Source organism: Hippoglossus stenolepis, chromosome 1 (assembly GCF_022539355.2).
Source record: "Hippoglossus stenolepis isolate QCI-W04-F060 chromosome 1, HSTE1.2, whole genome shotgun sequence".
Classification (NCBI taxonomy): Eukaryota; Metazoa; Chordata; class Actinopteri; order Pleuronectiformes; family Pleuronectidae; genus Hippoglossus; species Hippoglossus stenolepis.
Window position 1 is genome coordinate 14,008,744 of NC_061483.1, and position 9,999 is coordinate 14,018,742.

General features: G+C 39.6%; 1 protein-coding gene across 1 annotated transcript; it reads left to right on the forward strand.

Moving 5' to 3' along the window:
• Positions 1-2,828: 2,828 nt before the first annotated feature.
• Positions 2,829-9,203, forward strand: btbd10b (BTB (POZ) domain containing 10b). The gene is given in 9 exon segments (XM_035159706.2): positions 2,829-2,918; positions 2,921-2,963; positions 3,993-4,189; positions 4,621-4,936; positions 5,131-5,233; positions 5,758-5,878; positions 6,952-7,149; positions 7,241-7,351; positions 8,155-9,203. Coding segments are annotated over 9 exon segments (1,467 nt in total). The 5' UTR covers positions 2,829-2,869; the 3' UTR covers positions 8,484-9,203.
• Positions 9,204-9,999: the final 796 nt, after the last annotated feature.

Consider the following 9,999-nt stretch of genomic DNA (forward strand, 5'->3'; position numbering starts at 1 on the left):
ACAGTGGAAGAGTATTTGAATTTAGATTCGGGTATGATTAAAAAACATCAGGGGTTGTAACAGAAAAAAAAGAAATTACATTTTCTAACCACTTTCTGTTTCATTTGTTTTAGTTACGGAACATGTTTTCATTGAGGTACTTGGAAACGTTGGTTGTGATCTTCTTCTTCACCAGTTTGCACATAGAAGCTAAACCATTGAGGTAAATACAGTTTTGAGTTTGTGTCTATACAGAGCAAAATAAATCATTATTATATGAATATCATTATTATTATAATAAATAAAGTACTCATTATAATAGTTAACAGTGGTATTCTCTATCTTCACAGAAAGAGAACCATCAGTGAGGTACAGCTCATGCACAATGTTCGGGAACACAAACAAGTTGGAGACAGGCAGGACTGGCTTCAGGAAAAGTTAAAGGACATTGTTGTTGCCAGCATCAAACCACAGCCCGGACCCACAGGAAATACTAAAAACATTTTCCCAAATGATGTTCTTGGATCCAACACATGGAAAAGTTGAAAACAACTTATTTCCTGTTCTTTATCTGACCACACAGAAGCCCCATTCAAAATGATAGGAACTCACAGTGAATACTTTTTTCTAGCTGTTATTATTATTGTTTTTTATTATCCATTTATTTATTTTGTTTATTCATCTAATTATTTCTATTCCTTATTTGTATTCGTATTTTGTTGTTTTTATTTCTTTCTTTATTACTTGTATTTTAAATATTTAATTTATAATTAGTTGATTCTTATATATTTTGTTGCATTCTTTTGTCTGTCTAGCAACAGGATTAACAAGTTAGTAACTCAGGCCATTAAAAGTAGACCTTCATGCACATGTTGTTTTAGTTAAAATATTGTAGTATAATATTTAAGTTTAAATAATTACTATTTTACTGACAACATTAAGTATTTAGAATATACAGTATATTGTTAACTGTAATGTACAATGTGCAAATAGGGACCAATTAACCAGCTAGTCTTACAAGCATTGTTTCATTGTTCATCATTGTTCATTGTAATTACTCGTCATGCTCATTCTCTGCTTGTGCTTAACTAGATTTATTACAAATAACTTTAGACTCAAATAAATTGAGTCCAAAATTGATGATTTTCATTATCTTGCATTAACACAAATAACCATATTACAACATTTCTGTTTCAAATAATATGACATTACTGTAGCAGAACTGTGTACGTTTGTGTTCTCTTTTTTCCCACTTGAGTTTTCTTTTATATTTCTAAGGCCTACACTTTACAGAATCTGTTGCCTTTTGAACTGGTTGTATCCATGAAAAAATGTTCTAGTATTAAACTAGATCCTCTACTCAAAAGTACTAATACTACAGTGAAAAATAAAAGTCCTAAATTGAATCGCCCCGTGTTATAGCTTTCAATTTTATATATTTGATTATTATCACTTACTTATACAATTATTAATGTGTAATAATGTTACTCTTATGGTCAGCTGAGTTTGAACTAATTTATATTTCGGGCTTCAACTGATAATTGTTTCCATTTGCCCATCGATTAATGTGTTGTTTTTTTAACCAATCCATTAGTTTCATGTTTTGTAAAATAACTCAAATATTGCAAAAGGTTTGTCAGAATTACCCAGAGAACAAAGTGACACCTTCAACAATCACAACTTGATCAAGATGGTTAAACTTTCACCCAACACACCATTGTATGGTTTGATCAGTGTCTCAGTGCTCTAAAGACAACTTTAATGTGATCATATAACTTTTAATGTAATAGCTCTAAGGTGAGGGGGAAAATATTGCCTATGTAACAAATTGTGATACCTGTTGAAGTCGGTCAACTCCAAATTCCATCATAGATTTTACAACACTATATGGCGTTTTCAATAGAACGAAATATATAGAATGGAGCACACAATGTACTATTATATAATTTAAACCATCGCGAACCATCACACAGATATGGAACGTGAAAATTGTCCAGCAGCTGTTAAAAATAAGACAGTTAATGCCACAACATATATGTGAAAAGTAAAGATAGTTTTGTTTGTCTTCATATTATTTGTTTTATTATTATCATTATTATTACCCTCATGATTTGTTTGTCTCTTTCTCCACAAACGGTGTCCTACTACCTATAAATATATCTCTATCTGTGTATATGCACTAATTCGTGAATACAGGTTAAGAAAATAAATAAAAATAAGAAAATAATTAATAAATCGGACGCCATCTTGTAAATACAGTTTATTTCTCTGTCAGAATTTAGAAGCAGCCGCAGCGACAGAAGTTCGTGGTTGCGTCATGACGTCACCTTGTTAACGGCCGTCACGTCACGCAGGACGTCAGTTCGGTGTTTTGAAAGGAGATGGCTGTTAGCTGCGGAGCTACTCGGATTAAATCTCAGCGGAAGCAACAGACAGCTTGGTGGGTGTATTTTTATTCTCTTCAGACTTTACCACGCATCGTGTGACGGCCCGTGTGTCAGTACTGTCGGGACTGCGTCAGTAGCCGCGCGGCTTCTCACAACATTGTATTAACAGCGTTATGACGCACCGCTAGCAGCGCCAGCTAACGTTAGCTCGCGAGGTAAATGCTAACACAGCGCGCTAGCCAACCCGGTCGTAAGCGGACTCAGTTTTGACAGCGACGGTGTCAAGAAGACTTTGTTCCGGAGTGTAACGTGTCACACCGGCGACCGTCCAGCTCCGTGTACAAGTCAGCGACTCGCGCACACTCAGTCACAGACCAGTGTTCGGTCCGCGCTGTGTCAGGGGCTGACTCGCAGGACCGAGCTGACTTGTTGATTTTTGCCATGAATCAGATTATGAACGGTGAAAGATCCAGACCGGACTCCCCCCTGTCCCTGTGCGGCTGATGGCAGCGCGTCTGCGGTCATATGACAGCAACTCCAGTGAACCCGAAAACGAAAAGCGACGAGCCGACCTCGCAAATTCTGCAAGCAGTCGAGGTGAGCCAGCTGCAAACCCGATCCGCCTGAGCCCCGCAGGTCACAGCCGGGACGTGGTGTCAGCCGCCGAGGAGCTGGACCATCGATTGGTCTCACATTTGTTACTGTAATTTAAATTGATGATGTGCTGTAAAGGTTCAGCTCAAAGCTGCAGATCGCAAACATGCAGAATCTATACATGTGTGTGTCACATTATGTATCTGTATGTTGTACAGTGCCCCTGCATGAACTACTGCATACTGCACTATCATGTTAGGGCGAAGTACTCATGTACTATAAGGGTTTAATACCTTCACTTGGCAGCTTATCAGGTGAACATAGCTAACATTTACTCAGTATAATAAAACTGATCTGCAATAAATCATACCTTCATGAATATAACAGGCAATATTTGCTGAAACAAAACAATACAAAATAGAAATTAAATCATCTGAATTTGAGGTTTTTTAAAATATTTAATTTAATCCTGCTTTAAAGGTTTAGTGTGTAATATTTAGGTGAAATGTATCTATTGGCAGAAATTCTACACACTGAACCTTTAAATGTCATGCTGTAAAAAAAAAAAGGTCAGAATTTTTTTGGCAGCATGTTCATTCAGAAATCCCCTCAGTACCCTCAGCTTGGCTGTGGGAACAAATATGGACAGCTAATGTCTGTCTGCAGTTTGCGAGATAATTTGGCGTTTCAAGGATTATTCTCTGTTGGACTACTTTGCCTTATCTTCAATTAGAAGTATAACAAATTCTGGGACTCTGATATTCCTTCATGTCTTTAATTTCATTCATTATGGTCTTAAAAGTCTTAAATGTAACTTGTTGGAACCTGCAGAAACCCTGGAAGCAGTTTGTAAGTCATTTTGGAGGCTCCTGTTTGTGGTGCTGTGGAATTGTATTGTTTTACACAGACTGGTGAGTTTAGACAGCCCAGGGTTGGTGTTTAACGGTGTGCCTGTGTGTCATACTAAAATGTACAACCGTAAACTGGTCTTGGAAGAGAGAGGAATGTTACCTTTGCTTTTGTTTCAAAAAGCACCAGTCAGAGCCGAGCATCTCGACTGGAGGCAGAACAGAAGAAGATGAGCCTGCATGGTGCCAGTGGGGGCTGTGACCGTTCACGTGACCGCCGCCGCTCCAGCGATCGCTCCCGGGACTCCTCACACGAGAGAGAAGGCCAGCTCACCCCCTGCATCCGCAACGTCACCTCACCCACCCGTCAACACAACAGCGGTGAGTATGCATGGAAAGAATAGAAGGCTTATATGGATGTAATGGTAGAGGTCTGCAGCTCTCGGCAGCTACCGTTGAGAACAGCTGACTGCATTTATCAACTCACAGCTCAGACGTGGTTTACGTCTCTGCTGTTTTTGGCTGTGGATGGATAAACTCTGCACTAATCCACATGTTTGGGTTAAGAACAAGTCAGCTTGTACTTTGACTGTTTGGATACGAGACAAATGCACCTAGGGGGGCCCTTTCCAGTCTGGTCGGTTTAGATCAGCCTTGGATCATTACTCAAATGGGTGCTTAAGAGGGAACCAAGGAATTCCATGAATTGAAGCACCTCCAAATCAAGTTGCCAAACGATGTGAACATTTATGTCTGGAGTTCTGTTTTTGATTGGATGCCCAAAGTCATCGTTCTGCCTGTCTTATGTGTAGACCGTGAACGAGATGGTGGCCCATCATCGAGGCCCAGTAGTCCACGGCCTCAGAGGGTCTCTCCCAGTGGCTCCAGCAGCAGTGGGATAGTGAGCAGTCGCAACAGCAGTCTGTCCAGTACTGAAGGAGCCTTCAAAAGCTTGGGAGTTGGAGAAATGGTTTTCGTCTATGAGAATCCCAAAGAGGGAGGAGCGGGCGCCGGTGTCGGGAACCGAAACATCAGGACCTCAGAAAGAGTCACTCTGATCGTTGACAATACACGCTTTGTAGTAGATCCCGCCATCTTCACTGCGCAACCCAATACCATGTTGGGCAGGTATGGTGCACTTTTATCGTCATCTTTCTTTGTCCTTTCTCATTGTAGCTACATTAACTGAAAGTGTTTTTTTCGATCAGTAATGAATAAATTAAATAAATATGCATTTAAATATAGACATGATAAGTGTTATGGAAATTTGGGATTTCTTTTTTCTATGATGCAAATATTAAACAGCAGCTTCTAATTTTCAGAATGTTTGGATCTGGAAGAGAACATAATTTCACACGGCCCAACGAAAAGGGGGAATTTGAGGTGGCCGAGGGCATCAGCTCCACAGTTTTCCGAGCAATTCTGGTCAGTATGTCTCTTTATTAACATCATTTTTTTTACTCTAAAGATACTTTGTCTTATGTAATACAGCAGGACTACCTTTAACTTCAAAAATGTCCATATAGTTAAATTTACAACCCTTTTAAGATAGCTTCCATAAACCATTGTAAACTTTATGATTGTTGGATTTGTGGATGTTGTATGTATGTGTGACTGCATTACAGCTAGCTATATACATAATAAACTAGTAACAGTGCACATTTTTGAAATATTACTAGACTAACTAAAATAGCACTCAGTAGAGCACATTCCTCCGCCAAGGCCAAACAATCCTACGTGTCTCTGTAGCTCTTGTAATAGATAAATAAATGCTAAAAAGTTGCAGTCTGATCATACAATTCATAGATCTTTACTACTATTGTAACTACTTTAATGAATTCTTCAGTATGTGTTTCAGTATGTAAAAATTAAAAAGTAAAGTTATAACCTCCTTGACGCAGGTAAACAGGGAAATAAACTTGTATTTGTGATTTCTGTATAATTGACAGGATTACTACAAATCAGGGCTCATCCGTTGCCCTGATGGAATCTCCATCCCTGAGTTACGAGAGGCCTGTGACTATCTATGCATCTCCTTCGACTACAGCACCATCAAATGCAGAGACCTTAGTGAGTATTTCCTTCAGTATTGTTACATACACAAATTTCCTTTCTACTAGTGTTTTATTGTGTAGAAGGATTGTGCCTGGAACTGTTATGGCTTTAGTGTTTATTAGTTTTTAAGTACTTATTAAGTACTTATTAAGTACTTTGTTTTTAGTGTGCTGAACTGGAGGCATGGCTGCTATTTTTGTTACTGAAACTGTCAGAGTGGATATATAACATTTCTGTTTTACGAAGTTGCATTAATTTCAATATTTGGTTTTAAATGCGGAAAAATGTGTATTGATCACATTGTAATAAAATTACAAAATGAAGACAACATGGAACCAATAACCACTAATGCATCTGAGCACTCTCAGCCAGTGTGTCACGATGTGGTTTGAGGATTAATGTGGCGTCTCTTCTCATAAAAACATATTTTAGAACCATTAAGATAAAGTTGTTTCTGTGGACATTACAGTTTCTAGAGAAGCAGCCGTAATGTTCACAACAACAAATTATTAATCCAATAATGTGTCACTGGAAAAAAATCTAAAATGTCAGTACAATTAATAATTTTCCAAGAATGAACAACACAGACATAAGTCAGAATCAGTTCTTCCTCCTGTTGTCCTCCCTCTGTTGCTGTGATTCAGTGCCTGCAGGTTAATGCTGGTAGAGGGGGCGGGGGGTTGCTACGTGTTTGTTTTACAGGTGGTTTGGCAAAGTACTTTTAAGAGCGTAGTTGTTGACAACCCAACTCAAGTTAACGTCACATTGTGCGTGTGAATGCAGCCCCACCCCAGGAGGAGATAATAAAGAATCAGGGTAAACCGGAGTGGATTAAAATGAGGCTAAATAAACAAACAGATGGAAGTAGTGATGAAGTCATTTCTCTAATACAAGCCTACCTCAGATACTGTACAGCTCCTTCTCCAGATGAGACCAAGGCTCTGCTCCCTATCTGAGGAAATAGTAGTAGAAGTCATCTGGACTTCATTGGCCGGACAGCCGGCACTAATGGAAAGCACTGTTGAATGCAATGCATGATGGACAATCCTTAGCTCCTAACCCATGTTCTTGATCTCCTCTGTTGTCAGGTGCCCTGATGCATGAGCTGTCCAACGATGGCGCTCGGCGACAGTTTGAGTTTTACCTGGAGGAAATGGTTCTGCCTCTGATGGTGGCCAGTGCTCAGAGTGGAGAGAGGGAGTGTCACATTGTTGTCCTGACTGATGATGATGTGGTGGACTGGGATGAAGAATATCCGCCACAAATGGGAGAAGAATATTCACAAAGTGAGTACACTGATAGAGAGGCACAGATCTATGCATGTACAAAACACAAATATGTTATGAACAAGTTTTTTTTAATATTTTCTCTTTGTAGTCATCTACAGCACAAAACTGTACAGATTTTTCAAGTACATTGAAAACCGAGATGTTGCCAAGTCGGTTTTAAAGGAGAGAGGATTAAAGAAAATACGACTGGGCATTGAAGGTAAGTGGAATAGATTTAGCTTTTAGTGAAATTCATGGTATTTAAATAAACCACAGCTTGAGGTGCTGACAGCAAAACAAGCTAAAGGTTTCACTAATAGCAGATGAATAATGTATGAGCAGGATACTACACTGAAAGTCGGACTTGTTAAGTCCAGCAAAGGTTTTCTCAGACAAATGGAAAGAGAAAAAAGGAAAATATCACAGATGTGGTGGTTGTTTGTTTTATAGGAAAGTGGTCAACATGCATTAAAATCATCACTTAGTTGATGTGGCTGACCCAAATGAATAAATCTAATAATGAAGTAGGTCACTGAGGGGAAAATCAACAGTGCAGTAACTCACTGTACAGAAGTGTTTGACATTGCTAATGGGTTAAGAAGTAGAAAAAGGCACGTGTAAAACATGTGACAGCCGTGACCAGAGGCTCCATGTTTCCAGGATGACTGTCCAGGAGTCCGTTGGCCCCATTTTCATGAACATGTTATATCAGGAACGGCTTGAGGGCATTACTTTAATTGTGGTTCTGAATATTTACAATAAGATAATGGGACATTTCAGTTTTATTCTTTTCAATAATTAGAAAACATCTCTAAAATTCAGCTTTAGCCTTGTCAATATGGGTTATCGATTGTAGATTGATGAGGGGGAAAAGTGAATTTGAAGGATATAAGATAGAATAATGCTGCAATAGATTCAAATGTGAAAAACAACAACTTGTAAGCCAGTGTTTGATCACCTCACCTTCCTGGGGAAAACCTGTTAACATACACTGAGCTTATCTTGTCTCTGTGCCTCCGACAGGTTACCCTACATATAAAGAGAAAGTCAAGAAACGACCAGGAGGTCGTCCAGAGGTCATTTACAACTATGTCCAGAGACCCTTCATCCGCATGTCCTGGGAAAAGGAGGAGGGCAAAAGCCGCCACGTGGACTTCCAGTGTGTCAAGTCCAAGTCCATCACCAACCTGGCAGCGGCGGCAGCAGACATCCCCCAGGACCAGCTGGTGATGCACCCTGGCCCCCAAGTGGATGAACTGGACATCCTACCTAATCACCCACCAAGTGGGAGTCACTACAGCAACAACTACAGCAACGAGCCTGACCCTGACGCACCCTCACCTGCTGTCTGACGATGCTCTGGTCCTCCTTCAATGCCTCTGCTCCTTTCCTACTCTTCTAGTCCTACTCCCAGCATGCTGCAGCGTGGAGCGCCAGGGGCACCATAACCATATTGCCTTGACACCTCCTTTGCAGCCTTAGAGCCTCAAGAACCTGGATGACAATACAAGAAGAATCATGAGGGATATAAGACTGGTGAAAGGAAAAGTTCACTATTATTATTTACATTTTGTTTTTTACTTGACCAAAGGAATTTATTTTTCTGTTTGGGAAAAAAATCTGTAAAACACTTATTAATAACATATTATTTACAATGTTCTTGTACTTTAATTTGATATACGTTTGGCTGAGCACTCTTGTGGTGTCACTGTTTTCTCACAGGTTTTAATTTGATGATTATTTTAAGTTTGATTGTCTTGGGTGGCCTAATTACTAAATGTGCTTTGGGGGGGAAGAAAACCAGACTCGCTAGTATGACTTTCTGGTCATGGAGGAAATCAGTAATCACCACTTAGTGTCATGATCTCCAGTTGATTCCTCTCAGATGTCTCTGAATCTTGTAATGGGGTATGTAGTCATTGACTGGATCTGATATGTGATGTTATGCTCCCCCCGCGGGCCAAGATATTAAGCAGAGCACAGGCTGTTGTGGTCAAAATCTTTTTGTGCAAAGCTTGAAATGGTTGTTTAAAAATAAAACCTAAAATCATGAAATAAAGACATCAAAATAATTTTTTTCTTTGTATATTTGATCCATGATAGATTCACCCAGGGTTGATCCCAGATATGATGAATCTGAGAGCGTCTGGGGAAGAGCTCTGAAGTCTCTGAATATTTAAAGATCCAGAGTGCAGATATCTGAAGGCAGCGAGATACAGGATGATTAATCTGCAGCCTCTGATTTGAGAGCTGCCACATCAGAGCACAGTGTTTATCTTCATTAACTCGGGTGCAGGGGACACCAGGCTGCTTCAGAGCAACCTCATAACATACTGTACCGCTCTACTGTGACTCACTATTCTGTTGTTGAAGTGGGAAATACTAGTTTCACCTATCTAACTATCTTGAAGCTAAAGCAGCATGTCCTGTTTTACTCTTGAAATCCATTATTGTGAAACAGCTGTTGTGTCACTTTTTGCAACAGGCTACCACGTATACAATTGTGATGTGAGGTAGCCTTCATAAATTCTATTAAAATAGAGTTGTGTTTATTTATATAAATGAGGTGCTGTTCCACACCAATTTCCTGGAGAGCACTTCTTTCCATTTGTCGGGCTGTTATCTCCGGCTTCCCCTCTGCCTCTTCATGCTGCTGCACCTACATGAATACACCCCCAGTTTAAAGACGTACCTCTCTGTGGTTCTCAGTGCGTCTGCATGGTTCAAAAACACGGCCCTGAAAGTGACGAGATTGGAAGAGATGAAAGTCACCATGTTCCCAAATATTATCTGATTTCTGAAACGTTTCTGAAGTTATTTAACATGTTCATCAAGACATGATTAGTTTTCCTCAACAACCGTTAAATT